Genomic DNA, 25,911 nt, shown 5'->3' with positions numbered 1-25,911 from the left:
GAAGCAATGAAAACACCATAATTCGTTTCTCAAGTATGAAGTGAACAGAGATATGAAGACAAAAACTAATGGATAGGCTTTGGGGGAGAAGAAAACATAAGGCACTGAAAAACATTAAATCTTTTGCTACTTCTTGGATGCTCTTGGCTATTAAGGACCTATCCTGCCAGTATAGGTGAACTTACTATGTATAATTCTTTCAGTCGCACTGCTCTAAATACTCAAGTCCTAGTGGGTGGAACAGCTGTGTCAATCCTTGCTCTGATCTTGTGTTACTAAAAATAGAGTTTATGATGTTCTGATGATTTATTTATATGTTATAAATGCATTCATCAACAGTAGATTGTACACAATCTGTTCAGTGCTTGTCTGAATTTTATGTTGAACTTACTGCATTCACCAAATGTGATGATAAAGTCACTTCAGCTAGCAACGTTACACTTGCATCTGGACTCTAAACTTTGAATATATTTATAATAAGTTTGAATGTTATGTATTGCTATTTGCTTTGTTGTTAGACGTGGCATTGCCTGGCTATGTACTTCACTGTGAACATGAGATTCTCCGAAGGCCTGCTTGTCCACAAATTGCTTGTTGGATAACGATGCTTATGTATTCTAATTGAAAATTCTTGTTCCAATTGAATATAACCTTCAGGTGCTAGCTATGGTTGGTTGGATCTTCCATTTTTCTCCTTTATTTTATATTCTTGCTGGTGCCTTCAATTTCTATTTGTACATTTTCATTGTTTTGCTGTTGCTTGTCTTATTGCTAGATCACTGTCACTGGCTACTCGGAATTGCTGACAGAACTTGGGGATTTTGATGTGACAGCAAGCTTCTGTATTGCTGGAAATAATGGTTCTGGTGCTTGACATGAAGTTAGTTGAAGTATAGATTGGATGGATCATTTAAAAATGGTTGGTTAAGTAGTGCTATAAATGATGACAAATTTAGGCTTGCTAGGCGATGCTTCAGGTAACGACTCCTGGAATGTGTTTGCCTTGTCACAAGTGGCGAATGCAACCCCGCGCGGACACTGATTGCAGGGGGCATGCACGTGATGCGCACCCTCACAGTATATCATGTGCTATAAATAATGATGACAAGTGTAGGGTGGATCTAGGCAATTCTCTAGGTATTCACACTTTGAATGGGTTTACCTTACCATCTGTGGCAGGGTGCAACCTCTCATGTGGTGAGCTAGGTATTCATTCTTCACACGTTGAATGGGTTTACCTACCATCGGTGGCATGCATGTGATGTGCGTTCTCCCCATTTTAGCGTGCGAGTGCCTTGCTGTCACCACCCGTGCTGTGGTTGCGCTCGCCGAGTCAAACTACGCATAACTCTGCTCTCTTATGGAAAGGTTTTGAGGTTCGAGACTTGGGTGATATTTTCCCAAGGACTTGGACCTGGCTGGTTAATCTCGTGTGGTGCAGGATAGGTTGTCGGAGGTGGCATGAGGCAACTGTGTTGTTACTCGGGTTTTAAGAATTTTAGACGGCCTGTAAAAAAAAATAATAGATGGATGAACGGATAACTTCACAAGAAGAGGGTGAATCTTTTTATGTAACACAGGCAATGATGATGATGATATGGGGAAGGCTTTTTTTGTAGCATTTGATCAGTTGGTTGCATATGATTGTGGAGGGGAAGGGATCGATTGGGATTCAAACCCCCCTCCCTATCTTTTCTTTTCTCACAGAGGTAGTAAATGTCCCAACATTTATGGTTCTATGAGTCGACTTGAGGCTGATCCGGCACCCTAAATCTTACGTTGGTCTTTATGTGCAAGCTGCATTACTTCCATGGAGGGTTAAATTCCGTGAGTATGATTATCATGCAGCACATTCAGGTGACATTCCATGATTGGCATCTATAGATGATCTTAGCCTCAGCAAACAAAGTTTGGCCAAGGCAAATTTGAGCAAGAGAGTGCCTGACATAGACATATTCATTCAGATGCATTAGTGGCAACTGGCAAAGCTTCAAAATTGTTATGGACATGGCATTAAGCCCAGGAATATATACGATCTTGATTGTCAAGGAGGCTTATGGTTGGTTGTGGGGCCAGAGTGGTGTTAAAAATTTATTGATCTTTCTCAAATATACTGCAGAAAGCTTAGAATTGAATGCACCTCTGAAATCTAGTCTGAAAAGGGAATGCAAGCAACTAGTTAAGATGAATGCTATCTTCTTTGTTAACTTCATAGTTCGAACGAAAGGGAACAAAGCATTCAGCAGGAAGATTTTGCATTGATGAAGTAAAAATAAGTTTGTTTTGTTAGATGATGAGGGACATGTCAGAGTTCCTGTGGACAAACTAAGGAATGCTATGAATGGTGTGGACCATCCGCAACTACATACTGAATTCCCGTTGATTTTTTTTTTTTGGTCTTATTTCTCATTTTACAATAGTAATGATACTTTTTTTTTAACCAAATAAAAAAAAAATCCTTTGTTCTCCCTCTTGATATGTACGAAGTTATCCCCTTTATCATTACTGTGAAATTAAGGATAGGATACTGTTGAGATGTCTCGCATCAAATACTGTTATTAACTATACAAGATATGCATGTCGTAGTCTAATTTCTAGCATAAGATGGTTGACCTCATCAAATGTAGTCCAGGGTGTTTTTTTTTTTCTTCCAATTTTTGAACTGCATTGTTGCATATTAATCATTTTAGTTATAAACATTATCTATGTTTATAAAAAATTAAGGATTGGATCAGTACATCTTGATGCAAATGGTTCTGGATGATGTGATGTCTGCTTGGAAAATGGTGAAAACATGGGCTTATTTGCTAAATCATATATTTTCTTAACCCTTAACAAACAAAATGATGTTGTTTCTTGTGATCATTCTTATTTGCTAAATCATATATTTTCTTAACCCTTAACAAAAAAAATGATGTTGTTTCTTTTGATCATCAGTACGTAGTTTTAATGAGTATGCAAATCTCTAGAGTTTGCTCTTCTTCGACCATTGATATGTGCATTTACTGGTTTGGAACATGTGGAATATTGCACCTTGTCATGAGCATCTGCTGCCAAGACATGAAATTGATTGTGTAGGGGAGGAGGGCACAACAAACTTTTAGGTATTTGAGACAATTTATCGGATAAGATGGGATATGCTTTCAAAATTTGTTACGATGGGCAACAGCATTGTGCAGCAGGAATGTGCCAGCCTTGATGACAGAAAAACAGATGATTTATGCAAATCTGTATTCTTTGTTACACGGACATGGATTTCGGGTCCAAGGATCAAAGTTTCGTCTTTTTTGAGGTTGGGGTGTTTGGTTTTGGTAGGGCATGATGTTATTGTTTCGGAGGCCTTAAAATCACCGCCAGTAAGTTATCTCAAGTGTTCTAAAGAGGGAAAAAAAAGGGTGGAAAAAAATTGATGGTTCTGTGGGCGTTGTAATTATCAACATGGTGCTGGATAGGTGTGGTACGCAGGTTGAGGGTGAGCGTAATGTAATATTTTAAGTTATACAAATGTCTTCAACCTCCGTCGATTGTGCTATTTGGTAGATTATTGCATGCTACATGTTGTTCACATTCACGGCCATTATCATTATCAGGATGCATCATTGATACAGGTCCGAGTCGGAGTGGGACTTGGAGCGAACTAGCCACGGATGGCAGCAGCGATTCTTGTCAAATTCAAGCTAGTCTATCCGGTCTTCAGATTGGGATCATGTGGAAAGTTGCTATTGACACGATGCCTGGGTGGTTTTATTCTTGGCCGCTTAGATGAGAGGGTGGGGGTTTGATTTCGATTGGAGTTAGACTTAGGAGTGACGTGGATGTAGGAGAAGATGTGAGAATTAATGAAAAAATTACATATTTATTCTATTAAAGTATTATTGACTTAGGAGTGACGTGGATGTAGGAGAAGATGTGAGAATTAATGAAGAAAATATATATTTATTCTATTAAAGTATTATTGCACGAGTTATGGTGGTCCTAATTTTGCCTCCACATCGAAGTCAGTCATTTTTCCCTACGTATTGAAGTTAATTTTCAGATTAATGCTACTTGATGGGATGGTCGGGGAATGGTGTGGCTGCCGCCAAAAAGATGATGGGGATGGAGATCTGACTGTTGACGGTGGATTTGCTTGGAGAGGAAATCTGATTTGCGACCAAAGAAAAGATCAAAGGTCGTTGGAACTGATCTGGTGGGAGATCCTTCAATGTGCAAGTTAGATAGAGCTTGGGCAGAACGTAAGAATAGAGGAAAGAAGATTTGAAGAGCAGAATGGGAATATGAGCTGGCCTAGGTGTTTTGATGCATACCTAGGGCCCTTGGTCTTGTTTCTGTTGAGGTGAGGGTGTAGATCGGTTACAATCGGGTTTTATGATCGATGGACGGGCCGTAATCATCCTAGATCCCCTTAATTGTGCAGAGCGGTAACTGATTCTGATTATCACTCGAATCCGTGCTACATGAGGTGCGGTGCAAGGTGGGTCTAGGGTGGTGGTGTTTGCTTTCTGACTTTTGCATCAAATTGGTGAAATGAGTAGTCATTTGGTTGGTGTTCTTGAACTTTTCCCTCGATTATGATCTTGATTATTTCAAACTATAGACTTTCATGTGTGTAAATTATCATGGTTTTTGTTTTTTTGATGCAAAATCTTCGTGGAGAGACCACCAAAGCGGGGCAGAGTTTGCGAAGCTGTAACATGGGCCAACCACATAGATCCAGTGAAAAATATTCAAAATGATATGATTAAAAAAAAAAAAAAAAACTGATTCTACCAAATTAATTGGTTATGATAACCTATCAACACAAAGTGATAGTAGATACGCTGCATCTAATGTTTTTGCAATGGAGAAATGAAACCTAAATGAACGGAAAAGTGAAGATAGACCGCTGAGAGAAGATCAGGTGTTCATTTCTTATGTTAATTTTGTGTTACCTTAAATAGATAATTAGACGATCGCATATCAAAATCATTCATTTTTTCGGCGGTTTTGTAGCTGGATTAACTGCCGGGCGTGTCTTGCGGGAACGACCGAGCCGATCTTAGAGCCTTATTCTCCTTCGGGGAGGAACGAACGGACAAATGGTTGAAAGAGAGAACGAAGAATAAAGGTGTGCCCATCGTTTTCAATCCATCTCCCACCATGACCTGGGACGGTTCCAAGTAGCCTAAACTGCGTAAATATGCAAAAATACCGCGCCTCTCAACTCTGCCATATCGGGCAAGCAGGACTTGGAAAACAACTGACAAATTGCAACAAATTCTAAGAGCACAAATTCAGCAACCATGGAGGGCATTCGATGTATAAAAATCACAAACATCTAAGAAATAAAGTACTTTTTATTCCAGGGCAATGAAAAGACATGCTTGAGGTTACATGATCCAATTTGCCGAAGGGTAGAAGAGTTTGATGCCTCAAACACAACAGGAAGATCCACAAGTGCTCCAAAATGCGGCCTTTCACGACAAACAACCGTCTTGCGAAAACACACTTCATTCTCCAGCTAAAACTTGGTTAGTTCCAGTTGCAACGTCCTTCGCTTAGTTTGCCGGATACCTGAGACTGAACAAACCAGTCCAAATAATATGGGCAGCTACATCATCTCACAGGTATTCTATCATACTTAGAAAAATTTTGCATCAACTCACTTTCAGAATCCCTGCTAAATTTATTGTCCTGATGAGAGGGAAGTCTGGCAGCAGACAACGGAAGCAGAAAACAACATCAGTGCATCCGACTGGAACCAAAGCGGGCGCCCTCATAAGGTGTTTTTAGCAGCTGAAGCTCCTGAAACTGACTAGTATGGTTATGCAGGTCAACTGGCAGCACTCCTATATGTTGAGCAAGGGACTGCTCATCCTGCCAAAATCCTGAGGACATGTCTAACGCATGCATTGCAGGATGAGCTGCAGTAGTCTTGTCTGTGCTCACAAATTGATTGTTCAGAGTTGTTCCTGGTTTGGCCAGAACCCAAGAATCAGTTGACAGAAGAGAGAGAGCACACCGAAGATCTGGTGCTCCCTCCAAGTTAGAAGCAACGAGAGATGCTCTCGGAGCTGCATGGGATAGAAAAGACAAATTGAAATTTAGTCACCTTAAAGGAAAACTATTTCCTCAAACTCCTCCTTTTTCTTCTAAACCAAAGCCATAACAAGATTATGATCAGCGAAATGACAATGCAAGAAGCAGCAACTATAAAAACAATCAACAATATATAAAAACATATATAAAAACAACCAACAATATATAAGAAGAAGGATTATAAAAACAATCAACAATATATAACTCTGTGATTTCAACAGCCTATCAATGGTGCTAATTGCACATGGGATATCCTGTAATACACCATTCTTTTACTTAATAAAGGAGTAAACTTGTTATATGACATCAGCTGCAGGTTTGATATTAACAATAGACAACTTAAGTATCAAATAGTTATGACTATTACTATAGAGAATAACACTATCACGCCGTATGACATAACTAAATGAAATTTAACTTTGGAAGCAAGTGTTGGAAGATGGAAATGATTTGATGGATCAGTTAATAAAGCAATGTTTCAATGGAGTGGTTGACCTGGAAGAAAGCTCCTCATGGTTGTGACCCCCTTCCAGATCAGTGTTCTATTTATACCTGCACTGCCTCTTATAATATCTTTTTAAACTACTAAGTTAATAAGAGATAGAAATCTAAATGTTCATTTTTTCGAATAAAAAAAACCTAGAAGATTTGGAACTGGTGGTTCCTTTCCTAATTAAAATCCTCATGAGTCTTCTCAACCCACATCTTGGTAACCAATATGGGATGCCGCCCTAGTCAACCCTCTTTGGAAGAACACTCGGCAGCACCAAACCCTCATTGTCCTCCTATTCTCTATTCTCATCCTCATCCCGTGCTTTTCTTTTCCCCTGCTCTCCTAAATCTATGCTTAACTCTAACCTAACTCCTTCACAGCCTCTATCAACAACATCACTCAAGTTTGAGCTCCTTGTTAGCCCTCCCATCCTTCCTCTTCTCTGAAAATGTTGGTATTTGGTAATGATGGGGCTCACCAATGATCAAAATCAAACCTACTTTGTATCTTTTATCCTCTATGATATAGGGGGATCACCAGACTTGTCGACCATTATGGCTACCTTGAGTAGGTTTGGACAGGGTTTTCATGCAGGATCTAACATATTTAGCACTCAATTGTAAACTCCACCTTTTGGAGGCCATAACTTTATCATCTAATGTCTGTTTTTGGCATGCTAGGTGCCAAAATGAAGCTCTTAATGAGTACTGTGAGGGTGTGTCCACCCTTGAGGGGTTTGATGCATGCAACAGTTGGAGGTATATGATAATAATTGGGCCTGTCAAACAGGCCAGTCGAAATAAAATTTTCCTTTCTGGGAAAGACATTGATGGGGCATAACTCTCAATCCAGAAAGATTTGGGTAATGCAGTTGAAGGCCATGTTAATATAGGAACTGAGATTTATCTCCAGGAAAATTTTAACTTTTTCATAATTATTTTGACTAGTCATGGCTTTTGGGAAAGTTGTGATCTTTTCTAACTAGAAGAGGAATCCAACCTAGATTTTGTAGGGATAGACCTCTCCAGTGTAAAAACAGGTATTGTAATCAATTCTTTTATTCAGTTAATGAAAAAAAAAGGACCCAGAACCATACTTTCACAATTCTCTTATTTTCTATTATTTTATTCTTAGAGATTCAAGTTGAGAAAATTGAAAAGGGCATTCCATCTTTATGAAAAACAGAAAAGGTAAAGGAGCTATTAGCAGATTACATGAGTGAATGCTTAAGTGGCAAGCAAGAGGAGCAAAGTGGCAATTATCCAGATGTGCTTCATCTGCTTGTGAAAATCAGATTGCTAAGAACAACAAGCAGCATGATTACAATTTACAAGTATTAGGAACACGAAATGAATTTCACAACTCAAACTAAGGTGATAATGCTACCTAACCTCCATAATAACATGACTGTATGATACTCATGGTCGAGCTATAGCAATCTATCTTGCTTCTCGCTCTTCCATATTGCTCTTACAGGTTATATGAAAATTCAGAAGACATTGAGGCATTCAGTGGAATGCATATCAGCAGGATGACCCACCCAGTCAACATTAGTACATGTGTGGAAGAAAATAAACAATTAAAAAGATGGAGATTCAGAGGTACCATATGATATGGTGGGGAATTGCATACCACCAACATGAATACGAAAAAGCGAAGTCCTTACCTGATCAACATTTGTAATACTGCTCTAGGAGATAAAAAAGAGAGACCATGGTACTGACTGAGGTCCACAAGCAGCTTATTTTCAGAGTTCAAGCATGAAAATGCTGCATAAAACATCAAACTTTAGGCATGTGAATCTGTAAGAGTAGCAGGTGACATGCCTGTGGAGGACTTTATGATAGGATCCCAAATGTCTCTAGCTCTTGGCTATAGTAGATTTTCACCTTTACAAAGCATACTGGCTAAACTTGGCAATATCTACATATCTAACTTGAATACAAAGAGAATGTAGCTCCCTGATTCTCCATCTCCAAGGAATTCATGCCTCATCTTTTCACCCTCCAAGTTAAACTTCTGCCTTTCCCATCTCTAAGCCTATTCATACCAAATATGAAAAAAAAAAAGAGGCATTACTCCCAACCAGCTAAAAGCACAATGGATGAAGCTTATAAATCCTTCCTCCTTAATCATGAGCCAAGTCACAACCATTTATCAAACAGTCATCCTCTCAAACCAGACAAATAGCAACAATCCTTCATATATCATATTGCATAAGCTGAATGAATGCTGGTGAAATACAGAGCCATCTCATCACGACCACAAAAAACAGGTTAGATCACTCAATAATTCAATATTTGCTATAGGGTATTTTTAATACTTTAAAATACTTTATTAGATGAGAGGTGGAACCCCCTAATACCACAATGGAAACTTACCTTTTAGGAGATTTGTAATGATGCTAACTGGCAATGATGTATCCTTTGCTCATGTTCTCACAAATGCCAATAGATGATGGATTCTATTGCTAATTACGGTCTCAGAGAAAAAAAGGATTATACAAGCCAAGGCCCGTTGTCTCAGTACCACGCCTCGTATTGGTGCTAATTTGTTACTCTGTTGGTATGGGGTCAGTTCAGCATACTGAATGCCGATACACCCCCCACACCACATACCGATATCGAATTAGTATAGTACGGTATATGCTCCATACCGCCCGAATTGATATGGTATAACAAATCTTGATACAAGCCCTAGGTTGGTATAATATATCAGCCAGTACATGGCCATGAAGAACCATATTAGTGATGTGGACATACTTAGCTAAGTATGTAATATAAAAACAGCAATTTGAAATGCATAAAGATAAAATGATTTTTAAATGGCCGAGTATTTACAACTCAGAAGGGTGGGAAGTTATTGCATTGATTTTTAAGATTTTAGGATGGTGTTTACTTTTCCTCCATAGATGAGAAAAGTGCATCAAAGTATTACCTTGACTGAGGACCTCGGCAGTGTTACCCTTGAAAGGCAAGAGCCTACCTGAGCCATGATGGAGAGTAGAAACATTATTTGACAGCTCACTGCCAGGAAGATGCAGCATTCCATCAATGCCTCCAGCTTTAGTTGACTTTATCCAAGACTCTTTTGTTTGTGTAAGCTTGAAACCACCTTTGCCCTGCCATGTGGAACTTGGGATGGTCTGCATGTGACCAAAGGGTACTCGACTCAAAAGGAGATTCATCTGTTGTCTATCATCTGGAGACACCATGGAGACAATTTCAACAGTCATAAACTAACAGGTGACAGAACAGCCACTCGAACAAACACAAGCATATCTATTCGGATCCTTTATAAAATACCCCTCAGAAAATTACTGAGATCAGAAATAAAAACAAATGATAATATTGTCAGGCAAACACAAATTGTTTATAACTTGTGAGAAGTTAATTGCAACAGGCTAAAATGAAAAGGACACAGATCTGAAACAACACGTTCTTAGAATCAAATCACATGCATGTAAATCACCAAATTGCTTCAGTTACCTGGTGATGCAGACCACCTCTTAGCAATTGGCAATGCCTGCTTCCCAGGTAGGTGGTTGGTTTCTGAAATCCAGTAAACTGATTTCATAAAAAACATTGCTACAGCTTCCTTCAAACATATTATTTGAGAGTTTAATTAGCTAATCTGCCAGCAGTAGGAATAATGGACTGAAAACACTAAACCCATCAAACTGGCATCAGCTCAATCAAAGCAAAATGAACAAGCCTAACTCAAAAAGTTTTCAAATATAGACTTGGTTTTACTCATAACAACGAGCACAGAACACTTGAACACAATCAACAAACTTAAAGGCAGATGATTGAGAGTGGATGGTGAAACATTTCCAGGGCAAAAACACTTTATAGGATTCAAGTGAAATTGCTAAGCATACCAACAATCGTAGAAAAGCTAATTTATAACCAAGATGAAGTTATGTGAAAAGCAAACTTATCCCTAAATTTAGTAACTAAAAAATAAAACAATCAAAATTACTTCCTAGCCCTTAGTCTAAGTTTTACTCACTGGTGTATGATTATGCATTATTTTAAACACAATTAGGCATATCATACAAACAGTTATGCCTATTTTACACACTTGTTCCTGCTTTATGCACACCAATATCTCATTTTGCACAGAGGGCAGGGGTGAAAAGATATGGCCATCAAAACAAGGAAAACAGAGTAAATTTTTGGTTAACAGGCCTTGCCCAGTCAAAGCAACTAATTTATTTGTCTCATATCCCAGCAAATTGCAGAGAAATAGATTGTACAAGACTGTATAAGTAATAACAGAACATGCTTTTTCTATGGCTCTATAAGAAATAGTTATTATTCGAATTCAGATGAATTGGCTGCAAACCCGAACAATTTTTTTCTTGACATGTGAAAGGCAAGTGGATGATCTGTGGGATCAACCCTCAGACTCAATACTAACATAAGTCATAAAAATAAAGAAATAACACCACAATTTCCAGCAATTCAGGAATTAGAACTCTAAACAAACAAAGTCTTCCTCCTAGCGATGCTGACAACTGGAAAACATCTTTCTTCACATTTCTGATGTGTAGAGATCTTATTTTTCCTCTTTTATTAAAAAGTTTATCATCTAAATAATTTGACCAGACAAAAAACTAGTTTGTCTGACCCTTGAGGCGAAACATCAGGCCTACCCTAATATCCATTTTCCACATGAAATAAGGCCCATTTTATGTCAAATGAAAACCCTATAGCAGCTCTTCTCAAATATAGTGACCCTCTAATATAACTTAGAACTTATTCATCAGGATCTCATGGAAGGGGGGAGGGTTAAATAACATAGCATAATAAAAAATTCATACCCACCTAAAATCATGATAGCATCAGTGTTTCACTCAACAAGAATGCCAAATGAGGTAGCTGACCTCATTGAGTGCACACTATCCTTATCCACACCCATATGATGAATTTACACTACATAAGTTCAGAATGAGCGCATGATTATGGATCCAGTAAAATCCCCCGTACCGAACCTAAATCTGAGAGTTTTATCAGGAAGGGTTTTTGCTAAAACATAAGCCATGCAAATATATTTATTTTAGGAACTTTCTCATTCCACTGGCAGTCACAAAGTTATGAAGGATTTCATTGAAAAGTCCCCATTGACTGTCTCCATGGGATCCAAAGAGTGGTCTGATGAGTTCAATGCTCATTAAATTCATGATCTCTAATATTTTTCTTTTGAAAAGTGAGACCAAGCCAAAGTGACCCTGTCTATAGAGTATCTCTAAATCACTGCCTCCTAAGAGGAGAAAGTGTTAAGGAACAGAGACACGATGCCAATTTCCCTAGAATCTTGATTTAATCCACATGAGAAACCTAGAGAGTCAACCTTAAACTGCACTCTCGCTACATTGTTTGTCCCATGCCACATGCTCGGCCCATTAAGAAAAAAGAAGAATATATCAAGTATAAGCTCAAGCTATCAAAACTTGTATGTCCAATACCCATCAACATATAGAGGAGTGTTAAGAAATGGATAGGGTTGCATACATAGATTTTAAAACAATTTTGAAACAGCGGAAGCAAATCCAGGTTAAACCCTTTAACCCCACATGCAATAGATCTAATCTATATCTATCCGAACCCTAAATCTAAGACATGCATATAATCTGAAAAATAAAACAGAAAAATTGAGATCGGATCTTAATATTTTGCGCGGGTTGAAATACACCGCAACCGATGATCCTAGATCTGAAGGTTCTAGAGCCGCACACGTGTCCGGCCTCTACAGGTATCCACCGGAATCAATCTTGAACCTTTCTTCTCGTTATAGATCCATCTTCTCCAAGATAAATCTCAGCCTTTTGGATCTTTGATCAATTTTTGATCTTTGATCAATTTTTGATCTTTGATCAATTTTTGATCTTTGATCAATTTTTGATCTTTGATCAATTTTTGATCTTTGACCGCGATCTCAATACTTGAACTGCAGCCTTTCTCCCTGTTCCTTGCTATAGAAGAGATCACCCTCAACTTGGGTGTGTGGGAAGATGGGACGCCCAACCCTTAGACGTTGGAAAGAGAGGAGGAAGAGAGGTTGGCGTGGTGAATGGGAGAGGTTTAGATCTGAATTCTTAATTCAATCCCCTTGAAACCCTAGAAGACCATCTCTTAAATAGATCTTTTCTTGATTCCAAATCAATCTCCAATCAATCTAAAAAAACCGGTCCTTATCTCATAAGGTTCCTTGCCTTTTAATTTGATTTTTTTTTTCAAAAAAAATCAGATCCAATTGAAAAGGCCCTTACCTCATATGGCAAGTAGAGGGGGCGCCCCACATCCCATAAGGCAGGTAGAGGGGGCGCCCTCATCAAATGAGGCAAGTAGAGGGGGTGCCAACCCTTGGCGCACCTTAGGGTTTAGTGTGCACAAGAGAGGGGGCGTAGGCCCTCTCTCTCCTTCCAGGCCAAAGCAAAATGGGGGGCGGGCCCCTCTCTCTTCTATCCGCCCACTCCAAGGGGTGTGCGCCCCTTGAATTTTCCAAAAAGGGAGGCATGTGCCTCCTCTCCTCTTTCCAATTAATCCACGCCTCAGAAGAAAATAATAAGAGAGAAAATAAGGAGATTTGTTTGCCAACTAATTGGCTTGATCCAATCCTTTTGGGTCCTCAAATAGGTGCTCCTCTAAATCCAAATCAAAATGGATCTAGATAAGATTCAAGGCTATAGACTTGATCCAATCATTATCTAATAAAAAATCCAAGTCCAGAGAAGAATTGAGTTTAACCATGTGCTAACATAATTTTCATAAACCCAATAAGATTTCACTAAATCCTAACCTAATTAGAACTTCATAAGCCCAATTGGTTAATTCAAGATTAAATTTCTTAACGTGTGACCCCATAGGTTCCATTCTATCTGGTAGTGAGATATATTACGATCTCCATCACAATATCATCGAAACTCTTTTCGATGGGTTGGAACAATTCCAACTTTGCCTTTCGAGGATCATCGATCATCAAGACGATGTCCGATGAGTCCCACAATCCATCAGTAACACCTAGCACTATGTAGTGACAATCCAATAAAATAAAAGTATGAACGCCTAGATGCAGTTATCGTGTGATTCAATCTTTCTATCGTGAATCCCGACTTGATGGAGGTCATGAAAAACTTGCCAGACCCCATCATCAGTCATATACCAGATTGGCTCGACTCGAGTTCACTTGTGAATCTCATGAAAACTCTTTTTCAGTATTCACACTTGCTTTGGCCAAAAATTTTCTGAACTCAGTTTCACAAATCGTATAGGATTTCTCTTTTTCTACCAAGGTCAATAGATTCCATCTAGGTGCATCCTACTAACAGAGAATCTGAATCTACTATAGCCAACATACACAGCAAGAATCCGAATGGCTAGGGACCAAGAGAACGTGCAGTCAAACTCAGTAGCCTCACTGCAAATAGCCGATGACACCACAGGTCAAAGGACCACTCATACCACTGCAGCATCGAGACAACCACTGATGAGTAAGTAGACATCCAAGTGATTTCTCGTGTTGGTCACGCTCAGTGCAAGTTCTTTAACAACCACCTGCATTCTCATCCCAGTGTCCTTACACTGCAGATCCGAGACTCATCTATCCAAAAAGGAGGTGATCCATACACCGATCTTTAAATGGATGGATCACTATCCTCCGTGATGATCTTTTGATCAAGAGCATTTAGAAACTAACCACTAATTAATGTATATCTTAAATTCTCAACACCTTGAGAATATACAAAATCATCTTTATTAATTTTTAGGATAAATCAGGGACACATAAAAATGACCTTTATTAATAATAAAAGTGTTACATGTACAAAGTTAAACCTTGAAATTATAAAATGTGTCAACCAACAATTGGCTTTTAGGGCACACATCTAACAAACTCGCACTTGACCTAAAGCCAATTAGCTATATACCTAAGATCCATCATCTCAAAGTGAGCTTCGATCTTCTGCTGGCTGAGAGGCTTGATCAGCGGGTCCGCCACATTCTACACAGAGTCGACTCTCTGCACCTCGACGAACTTCTTTTGAGGTATTCGCGTATGATGTGGAACCACCACTTTATATGCTTGGACTTCTGATGAGACTTAGGCTCCTTAGCGAGAGTTATGACGCCGTTGTTGTCACAGTGCAGTGCAATGACATCTGATGGCATCATATCTAGCTCCGCAACAAAGTTTTTGAATCAAAAAGCTTCCTTAGCAGCTTCAGAGACAGCGATATACTCGACTTCTATGGTCGAATCTGTAATGACCGGCTGCTTGAAACTCTTCCAGTTAATCGATCTTCCATTACACAAGAAAATACATTTTGATGTAGATTTTCTATCATCGATATCAGTTATAAAGTCTGAATCAGTGTATCCCTCCACTTTCAGCTCTGATCCTCCATCAAAGATCAAGAACAAATCTTTAGTTCTTCTCAAGTACTTAAGGATGTTATTCACAGCAATCCAGTGCTCTTCACCTGGATTCGCCTAATATCTGCTCATGATACTCACGGCAAGCGCTATATCAGGTCATGTACATAACATGACATACATGAAGCTCCCTATTGCCGAAGCATAAGGGATCTTGCTCATGCACTGGATCTCCTCAGATGTGTCAGGGCACATCTTCTTGAAAAGATGAATGCCATGTCTAAGGGGCAAGAGATTCCTCTTGAAGTTTTCCATGCCGAACCTTTTCAGCACCTCTATGTACATTCGCTGTGAGAGTCCTATCATTCTCTTAAATCTATCCTTATAAATCTTTATACAAAAAATGTAGGAAGCTTCTCCTAGGTCTTTCATGATGAATTCTTTTGACAACCATACTTTGACCGATGTCAGCATGAAAATATTATTCCCAATCAGGAGGATATCATCCACATACAATACAAGAAATGTGACAGCGCTCTCACTGACCTTTTTATATACACACGATTTCTCTTCGTTTTTTATGGAATCAAATATTTTGATCACATCATTAAAGTGAATGTTCCAACTCCGAGATGCTTGCTTGAGTCCATATATGGACCTTTGCAGCTTGCAGACCTTGTGATCACTATCACTGGATGTGAAATCCAAAGGCTGCTCTATATAGATATCTTCCTCAAGATATCCATTTAGGAAGACAATTTTCATATCCATCTGCTAAATTTCATAATCATGAAAAGCTGCAATCACAAGCAGAGTCTGGATAGATTTTAGCATGGCCATGGGTGAAAAAGTTTCCTAATAGTCAATGCCTTCGCATTGACTATAACCTTTCGCAACCAGCCTTGCCTTATAAGTCTACCTGACCATTCGACCCAATTTTTTTTTTATAGATCCATTTACACTCAATAGGTACAATACCTTCAGGTGGATCTACTAAGATCCAAATCTGATTGAAATGCATGGAGTCAATTTCTGACGTCATCACTTTCATCCATCTCTCGGAGTCAACATCTAATATCGCCTCATCATAGGTCTTAGGATCATTCCTAATATCCCTATCTCCCACAAGGAATGCTTCTTCTAGATCCTCTGTAAGAATACCTAAGTACTTTTCAAAAAGACGGGAGATCCTACTTGATCTACGAGGTGGAGGAGGTACCACATCTACTGACTCACTACTAGATTTAGATTCTTGGACTCGATACAATTCAGAGACCTTCTCTTCGAGCACAATGTTCCTCCCACTGCCTTCATCTTGGATACTCTTTTTTCAAAAAGACAGCATGACGGCTCACAATCACATTGTGATCCTCAGGAAGATAAAAGTAGTATCCCATGAATTTCTTAGGATACCCTATAAAACGAGTCCTAAAAGATCTAGCCTCTAACTTGTCCATCTGCTGTCGCTTGACATAGATCGGACATCTCCAATCTTGAGATACCCAAGAGCTGACTTCTTACCATGCCATAACTCGTATGGTGTGGTAGGAATAGATTTAGAGGAAACCCGATTTAAAAGATGAATTATAGAAAGTAATGCATGTCCCTAGAGAAAGATAGGAAGATCTGTGAAGCTTATCATGGACCAGATCATATCTAATAAGGTCCGATTCCTCCTTTTGGATATCTCATTGAGCTGAGGCATCCCTGAAGGTGTCCACTGTGAGACTATGCCGTTATCCTTGAGATAGATCCGAAATTTTCTGCTAAGGTATTCCCTCCTCGATCTGATCGAAGAATCTTTATAGGTTTTTCGGTCTGTTTTTCTACTTCATGTCTGAACTCCATGAACTTTTCAAAGATTTCAGACTTTCGATGTATCAAATATATAAAATCATACCGTGAATAATCATCGATAAAAATTATGAAGTAGACATAGCCACCCCTGACTTGTACATCCAATGGACCACACATCAGTATACCAGGGCTAATATTTTAGTGGCTCTTTTCTCTTATCCCACAAAGGATAGCATAGCTATTTTTTCTTAAAGATAGGATTCACAAACCGGATAAGACTCGAAAGTCAATGACCTAAGAAGACCATCTTTCTCCAGTTTGTTGAGTCTGTCCTCTCCTATATAGCCTAGCCTAAGGTGCCATAGATATTTTTAGCTAATCCTATCTTTAAGTCTCTTAGATCCTATGGCATTCACAGTTTGCTCGTTAATATTAATACTCGCATCCATATGCAAATGATAAAGACCATCAATCAAGAAAGCATGTGTAACAACTTTATTTTCAAAATAAATTGCATATATATCTTTATTGAAATAAAAATTATAATTATCTTATGCCAGCACAGATATGAAAATTAAATTCCTACTGACTACAGGTACACAATAGCAGTCTTTTAATAACAATCTATATCCTAACGGTAGTCACAAAGGGTAGGTCCCGACGGCCACAACAGCAACTCTTGCTCTATTGTCGACCTGAAGAGCGATCCCACCTTCCCTCAGCCATCTAATTTCTTCAAGACCCTGCATAGAAGTACACAAGTGAGCATTTGAACCAGAATCTAGAATCCAACTAGAAGAAGAGAAAACCATTAGATTAGATTCTATTATAAGCAAATCAGATGTACCTTCAGAAAGCCCATTCTTCTTTCTGTTCTTCACAGTCGTCAGGTAGATCGGACAGTTCCTTCGCCAATGGCCTTCAACATTGCAGTGAAAATATTTTTCTTTATCGTCGGCCTTCTTCGGAATCTATTTTTTGGGCTTGGCCTCATTCTTTTGCTTCTTCGCAGGCTTCTTCTTTTTCTTGAAAGAAAAATTTCTCTTAGAAGAAGTCCGCTCCACAGTCAGAACCGTACCCCTTGAATTTTTCAAGATGTCCTCAGCTATCACCAACATGTTCAGTGATTCGGACAAAGTGCTATCAATTTTATTCATATGGTAGTTTATAATGAACTGCCCATATAAATCAGAAAGATATTGGAGGATCAAATCCACCTGCAATTCCTTATCCATGTTTATCCCAAGCTTCTGAAGCTTTTCGATGTCCTTGATCATTGTCAAATAATGATTATTGACGGATTGTCCATCACACATTTTTGCTCTGAATAGTCTTCGAAAGACGTCAAAACAAGTTGTGCGACTCTGCTCACCATACAACTCTTACAGGTGAGTCAGCATCTCTTTGACAGTCCTCATGTCTTCATGCTGTTGCTGAAGATCATTGGACATGGATGCTAGAATGTAGTACTTTGCCTTATTGTCCTCATCCATCCACTTCTCAAGTACGGCTCGTTGATCAGAGGATGGACGAGCTGGTAACACAAGCGCATCCTGATCTAGGATATGAGTTAACTTTTCAGAACTGAGAACGATTCTTAAATTTCGGAGTCAGTCTTTGTAGTTTGTCTCGATCAATCTATTTGTGTCAAGGATATGGACTAAAGGGTTTGAACTCGATATGGTTATCTGCAGTGAAAACAGTTTCTAGTTAGATGTTTGTACTTATTAAATATTTGTTCTAGGAACTTTTAAAATCAAACAAGGCTCCTACTATTTCTTCGAATCTCCCACACTCCTCGGATGGAGAAACAAAAACTTATACACAATCGATTTCTAGTAGGTACTGTGATTCCACTGATCTATACACACCTCACCTAACAGTTATTGAAGAGTATAGACCAATGAGTGGACAACATCCGTCCATTGCTTCACAAAGTAAGATGCAACGGGTCCGATCTCTAAGTCCTGTGACCTCATCTAATAGTTATTGGTACATTTCTTAGTTAAATCAGACCCATCGTTTACCAGTAGATGTAAAGCCATCATTGGATCCCTCATCTAACAGTTATTGGATCCAACCCCATTTCTATCTCGAGGCATCTAATGCCAATAGAGTGATTGTACCTTTTCGATGCAACTGAACCACTATAATCAGTCGAGAACGATCAACGTCACGAAAGCACCCGCATCTCTACAATGGTGGAAGACCGCTAGACTTAATATTTGTAAGGAGATTTAGATTTATGTATCTTCTAAGTCATCAGATTTGATATTTGACTGATCAAGTTCAAATCAGCACATTCACATGTCTGACCTACCTGATCGGCATAGGAGAATTTGAGTCAGCAAGTAACCTAATTTGAAACTTAATCTCCCAAAATAGCTAGATAAGTTAAGATGAGTGAGGATTCTCCTGTTGCTTTCCTTAGACACCAACGGATTGGCCAGATCAGATAATGGAACCAATTAAATAACCACCATCTAAGTACTTGTCTTAGACATTTAATTGATTGATTAAAATCGATCAGATTAACCTATTGATCCGGATCTGAACCACCGAGCCAAATTAAGTCTTGAGTCAATCAATTCACATTAAAATATGAATCGATGCAATCAACTATAACTAAAACTGATTTTGAGCCCTTTTGACCTAATCCTAACCAATAATTGATTAGATTCAATCAACTACTCAAAATTGATAATGGGTTCTAGCCTGATCAAATTAATTGACCCAAATTGTAGTTTGATCACTAGACCTAATTTATTCAACCCATACCCATATGCAATAACATAATTTTCAGATTCTAAAAATATTTTAAATTATATTTCATTACATGCATTAGTGGCTTATGATCTTGAAACAGTTTCAGATCTAAACCTAATGTCATATATCACATATATGAAGTTTTAGATCTAAACTACAAACATATATCACATATATATATTAAATTTCAGATCTAAAACTAAAATTACACATATCAAATACATGCATAATCAAATCTAAAATAATGATTAAAATACTTTAAAAATAATTTTTAAAAATGGTTCGCATCAAACTAGGATAACTTTTTCAATATAGGGGATAAACCCTATATCAGGACAACCTTATACTAGTCCGATGTGAATATTTAATCATTCTAATTTCAGATCTATCATGAATAAAAATATATCATATACATTTATTTTCAGATCTAAAAGATTGATTTAAAAATTTTAAAAATAGATCTCAAAACCGATCAATCTTATGCTAGGACAACCTTTTCAATATAGAAGGTTAACCCTATAATAGGAAAACCTTATACCAGCACAAGATCAATATTAAATCATTTAAACTTTCAGATCTAACATAAAAATCAGATTATACATGTCTTAAAAAATCTATGGCTCTGATACCACTGTTAGAAAACGGATAGGATTGCATGCATAGATTTCAAAATAATTTTGAAACAACGGAAGCAAATCTAAGTTAAACCCTTTAACCCCACATGCAATAGATCTAATCTATATCTATCCAAGCCCTGAATCTAAGACATACATATAATCTAAAAAATAAAATAGAAAAATTGAGATCGGATCTCAATACCTTGTGCGGGTTAAAATACACCACAACCGATGATCCTAAATCTAAAGGTTCTAGAGCCGTATACGTTCTCAGCCTTTTGGATCTTTGATCAACTCTTGATCTTTGATCGCGATCTCAATGCTTGAACTGCAGTCTTTCTCTCTGTTCCTTGCTGTAGAAGAGATCATCCTCAACTTGAGCATGTGGGAAGATGGGACGCCCAAACCTTGGATGTTGGAAAGAGAGGAGGAAGAGAGGTTGGCGTGGTGAATGGGAGAGGTTTAGATCTGAATTCTTAATTCAATCCCTTTGAAACCCTAGGAGACCATCCCTTAAATAAATATTTTCTTGATTTCAAATCAATCTCCAATCAATCTAGAAAGACTAGTCCTTATCTCATAAGGTTCTTTGCCTTTTAATTTGATTTTTTTCCAAAAAAATCAGATCCAATTGGAAAGACCCTTACCTCATATGGCAAGTAGAGGGGGCGCCCCACATCCTATAAGGCAGGTAGAGGGGGTGCCCTCATCAAATGAGGCGAGTAGAGGGGGTGCCAACCCTTGGCGCCCCTTAGGGTTTAGTGTGCACAAAAAAGGGGGCCTAGCCCCTCTCTCCCCTCTCTCTCCTTCCATGCTAAAGCAAAAGAGGGAGTGGGCCCCTCTCTCTTCTATCCGCCCACTCCAAGGGGTGTGCGTCCCTTGGATTTTCCAAAAAGGGAGGCATGCGCCTCGTCTCCTCTTTCTAATTAATTCATGCCTCAGAAGGAAATAACCAGAGAGAAAATAAGGAGATTTATTTGCCAACTAATTGGTTTGATCCAATCCTTTTGGGCCTTCAAATAGGTGCCCCTCTAAACTCAAATCAAAATAGATCAAGATAAGGTTCAAGACTATAGACTTGATTCAATCCCTTATCTAATAAGGAATCCAAATCCAGAGAAGAATTGGGTTTAATCATGTGCTAGCATGGTTCTCCCAAACCTAATAGGATTTCACTAAATCCTAACCCAATTAGAACTTCATAAGCCCAATTGATTAATTCAAGATTAAATCTCTTAATGTGTGACTCTATAAGTTCCATTCTATCTGGTAGTGAGATATATTGTGATCTGCGTCACAATATTATCGAAACTCCTTTCGATGGGTTGGAATAATTCCAACTCTGTCCTTCGAGGGTCATCGATTATTAAGATGACATCCGATGAATCCTACAATCCACTAGTGGCACCTAGTAGTATGTAGTGACAATCCAATAGAATGAAAGTATAAATCCCTAAGTGCAGTTATTGTGTGATTTAGTCCTTCTATCGTGAGTTCCGACTTGACGGAGATCATAAAAAATTCGCCAGACCCCATCATCAGTCATATGCCAGATTGGTTTGACTCGAGTTCACTTGTGAATCTCATGAAAACTCTTTTCTAGTATTCACACTTGCTTTGGCCAAAGATTTTCTGAATTCAGTCTCGCAAATGGTATAGGACTTCTCTTTTTCTACCAAGATCGATAGATTTCATCTAGATGTATTCTACTCCTAACAGCGAATCTGAATCTACTATAGACAACATACATAGCAAAGATCTGAATGGCTAAGGACCAAGAGAACGTGCAGTCAAACTCAGTAGCCTCGCTGTGAATAGCCGATGACACTGCAGGTCAAAAGACCACTCATACCACTGCAGCATCGAGACAATCACTGATGGATGAGTAGACATCCAAGTGATTTTTTGTGTTAGTCACGCTCAGTGCAAATTATTCTCTAACAACTACCTGCATTCTCATTCCAGTGTCCCTACACTGCAGACCCGAGATTCATCTGCCCAGAATGGAGGTGATCCGTGCACCGATCTTTAAATGGATTGATCACTGTCCTCTGTGACGATCCTTTGATTGGGAGCATTTAGAAACTAATCACTAATTAATGTATGTCTCAAATTCTCAACACCTCGAGAACATACAAAATCATCTTTTTTAATTTTTAAGATAAATCATGGACACATAAATATAATTAGAAATAAAAATATCATTTATTAATAATAAAAATGTTACAAGTACTAAGTTAAATTCTGAAATTACAAAATATGTCAGCCAACAATTGACTTCTCGAGCACTCATCTGACAAGGAGAGCATCATAAATAAGATGCTCAGTCTTTTTCTTCTTCTTTTGAGATATAGATAAAATGCCATCTTAGCCTAACTAGTTTAAGCTTCATAAGTTTCCTTCTCGCAGACATCTCATAACCGCTAGCTAGTGCCTAATCCCCATAGCCAAACAGCATGAAGCATGAGGTTTACCTTAACTGTCTTGATCTGAACATTCTTCCCTTTATGCCCAACAACTATCTTCCAACACAGAAAAGTAGATCCCTAACTTTCCCCCCTGTCCATTTCCCAAAGAAGCTGGTTTTTTACAACTTGCACCCACCTAAACATTGCATCCAAGTATCAGTAGAGACCATATTGAAAGGCTCAAGGGAGTCCACATGACAAGGGTAATTTTTTTCTCCTATAAAGATAAGTTCACCCTTCCTCCACAAATATCTGGAGTCAATCTGCTCCATTAGAGTGCCCAGAATATTGCTTCCACAATCTGTGCAATCACTGGAGACAGCCTTATATGGTTAAAAAAGCAAATCATTCCCCCTGAACACCCACAAATTTTATGTGAACATCGAACAACACTAGATTAGATAAGGATAACAGGTAATAGCAGGGTGCTGATCTCAATTGCTTACCACTGTAGGAAAAGGCTTTCATGCTACAATTCAAAGAATGAGGAAAGATGGTCAAGCATATTAGATTAATGGCCAGCTTATCGACATTCTTAAGTGAGAAATGGACTTATCAAGCAATGCATACAAACTTCTAATTTCTAAATCATTCCCTGACCAATTTGCTGTCATAAACTAGTAAATCAATTGCTGTTAAAATTGAAAATAATCCAGATAATAGCAAAACTATATAGCTTGAATCATACTATAACATATTGCATAATTAAAAGAAAAAGTTTGAATTGTTCAGCAATGGAATAGTTCTATAAAGAGCTTTACTTGATGTGGTACTTGCTTCATGTGAAGCATGACTTGTCAGTACTGTTAGTATGAGGGGCAAAAAAAAAAAAAAACAACTATTTTCAAGAAGCAATGGAATATCTACCATTACAACATCATTAACTGCATACTTCATGCCTTCTGTATGAGGAAAATGTCAAAAATAGGATGAAGCATATCGCATTCTAAAATTAGATGCCATAGAACCAGTCATCTCAAAGAGGAAAATGATAAAAAACTGTCACTGGTTGAAGAATACCATAAAATGATGAAGAAAGCCTTGAAGAATTGAATGAGATAGTTTCTGGCTGGGATTTGCATCGGCGTGCATTATGATCAGATAAACGTTTGCGGCAGCTTCATTTTTTCTGATCAAACTCATACAAGTCATGGAACCTAAAACATGAAAGAAAATATATGTTTATACATATTATGTAATGAAATGACATAATTGAACAAGTTGGGATTAAGAGAAGCTATCAATTCAAGAGGAACGTGTAATATTAGCCATGCAGATGACTGTTGAGCTTTATCCCAACAATGTGAAATAAGATTATAGAATCCTTCTTCATCATTTATTCATTTTAAAAGGTGCATCCTCTGTTATTGTTGGTACTTTTAAATTCTTTATCGTCACCGTACCTATAACAGGCAACAAAATGGTCTTGTCCGGCAGCTGGGAGCTACTTCCACCGAGACTCAAACCATGGCAAGCAGTTAAAAGTGAATAATCAATACCATTTTAAGTAATTAGGGAAATTCCTTCTGAGAAGATAAGAATCCCTAACCACAAAACGATCAGCACTGTGATACGTTTAGCTGATAACAAAATAACAAAACAGTTTTACCTGCTACACTGTTGACAAAACCGGCAGTCCTGACCAGCAACAATAACCTTTGGGTGATTTAGAATGGTTTTTCACAAACTCTGTGCTTGCGATGATAATCTTTAGCTGTAGCGAGGTCGACGTTACAACCTTCGACCTGGCAATAGGCAGTCTGCATGGTCTGATCAGGCACCCTTCTCCTCTTAACCAGGGGTGTTGATGGAATCAGAGAAGGAGATGGATTCTTGATAATATTCCCTGCACAAATGTCTTCAAAGTAGGTCCTCTTGCCAAGCTTCAGCCCGATTGGTGGATCTCCACGACCAACCTTAGCCACCGCTACAGGAAAAGTTCCCGTGTCTTCCACCCTCCCTGCTCCTGCTACGGTTCCTTGGAAACACTTCAGCTGCCTCAAAGTTAAAATGCGGCACGTGTATCGCTGCTTTTGATGAAGAATCCATGGAGGCTGAGATGGAACTCTAGGATGAACCATTACCCAATTCTGGGCCAGAGCAGGCGCCGCTGCCGGATGAATACAAAATTCCATGGCTGATTCCTCCTGCGGCACCTTCAAACATCGACTCATGTAGTTTAGAAAGCTCGCTTTCTTTCCCTCCGAGTAGCGCCAAATTTTCCCAATCCCACTGCACAAGAGGCTTCAAATTCCAGTCCATCCCTCTTTCATGTACATCTACACACGACGCTTGTTTCGCGCCGAGCACCAACAAACTCGGCAAGAATGCAAATAATTCAGGCACCACCGATTTATACAAGTCCAGTCGAAATGAGAAACTTCAAATCCGAGTACCGGACCGACCACACTCCACTGGAGCTGGCAAATCAATCGATCAGTGTGATAAGGTTAGGGAACAAAACCACGGAACTGCTGGGAACCCTAACAACGATGTCAGGAAGGGAATAAGAACGGCCGGAGAACACAACTAATGACGAGCCACCCCTTAGCCCTTGTCTCTGCATCGACTTACTCCGACGCATGGATCCATATGCCCTAGAACCCTTAATCGCAGGGAGAGAAGATACATTCATGCGGCCATGGATCTCCGCCATCAAGCACACGGAGGCCTGTCCCTCCAGCGCAGCTTGACGCCACCCGTCCCCTCTGCCTGCAATCAAAGCAGAGCGAGTGAGCAAGTCCACACCACGAACTTTTTGCCACTGCCATGCCATGCGATCGAAGAAAAGCATTAATGGGAACAAGTTCAGCAAGGGAGACTCGGTCAATCCATCTATCTATTTGAAGCTCCTCAAGATTACCTTGCTTGTATGGTAATGGCGTCGAGGTCGAAGACGAGATTCCACCAATCCTATCTTGGCCTCTCTACACGAAAGGGGGAAACTGATTAGCTCGTTTCGTTTTCGTGGACCTTGCTATAGGGTCTTTGACCGATCGCCAGCACCAGCATCAGCACCAGTCCATCTTTATGAAGGTCGAGAAACGTGAACTTGTTAAGAAAAATGTTTACCTGCTTCCTCCGAAACACCCACACACAGCGCGCGAGAAGGAAAACGTAAAGGCGGAGGGGTACGCGTTCGTATGCAAACCAAGGGATGCGGCGGCTGTTTGCTGCTTTCCCTATTCCCATTTCCCTCTCTCTCTCTCTCTCTTCTTTGTTTTTATTTTTTTTAATAAAAGAAAATCTTTTTACTGCGCTCGGTCGCCGACCTAGTCAAGAACAGGAAATCCAATCCAGCATTTGCTGCCTCCTCC

General features: G+C 39.0%; 1 protein-coding gene and 1 pseudogene across 5 annotated transcripts in view; one reads left to right on the top strand and one right to left on the bottom strand.

Annotated features, from left to right (window-relative positions):
• Positions 1–5,344, top strand: part of LOC105050899 (ranBP2-type zinc finger protein At1g67325) — a 15,107-nt gene extending 9,763 nt beyond the window's left edge. The window contains exons 10-11 of one of the 5 annotated variants that reach the window (XR_012143187.1): positions 3,609–4,900; positions 4,993–5,344. Coding sequence is in view for 4 of the 5 variants with exons in the window: in XM_073261546.1 (XP_073117647.1) it covers positions 2,938–3,078 (141 nt within the window). In the remaining variant the exon portion in view is untranslated. Of the gene's footprint in view, positions 430–518; positions 705–775; positions 2,738–2,937; positions 3,517–3,608; positions 4,901–4,992 lie in introns of those variants that run through there. The other 4 variants (XM_073261546.1, XM_019852326.3, XM_010931119.4 and 1 more) reach the window with 4 other exon arrangements.
• On the bottom strand, positions 5,300–25,911 carry LOC105050901 (squamosa promoter-binding-like protein 3; annotated as a pseudogene).

The sequence above is a fragment of the Elaeis guineensis genome, chromosome 8 (assembly GCF_000442705.2).
Source record: "Elaeis guineensis isolate ETL-2024a chromosome 8, EG11, whole genome shotgun sequence".
Lineage (NCBI taxonomy): Eukaryota > Viridiplantae > Streptophyta > Magnoliopsida > Arecales > Arecaceae > Elaeis > Elaeis guineensis.
Note: the sequence above shows the minus strand (reverse complement) of the source record. Positions and strands in the feature narration are given on the sequence as shown.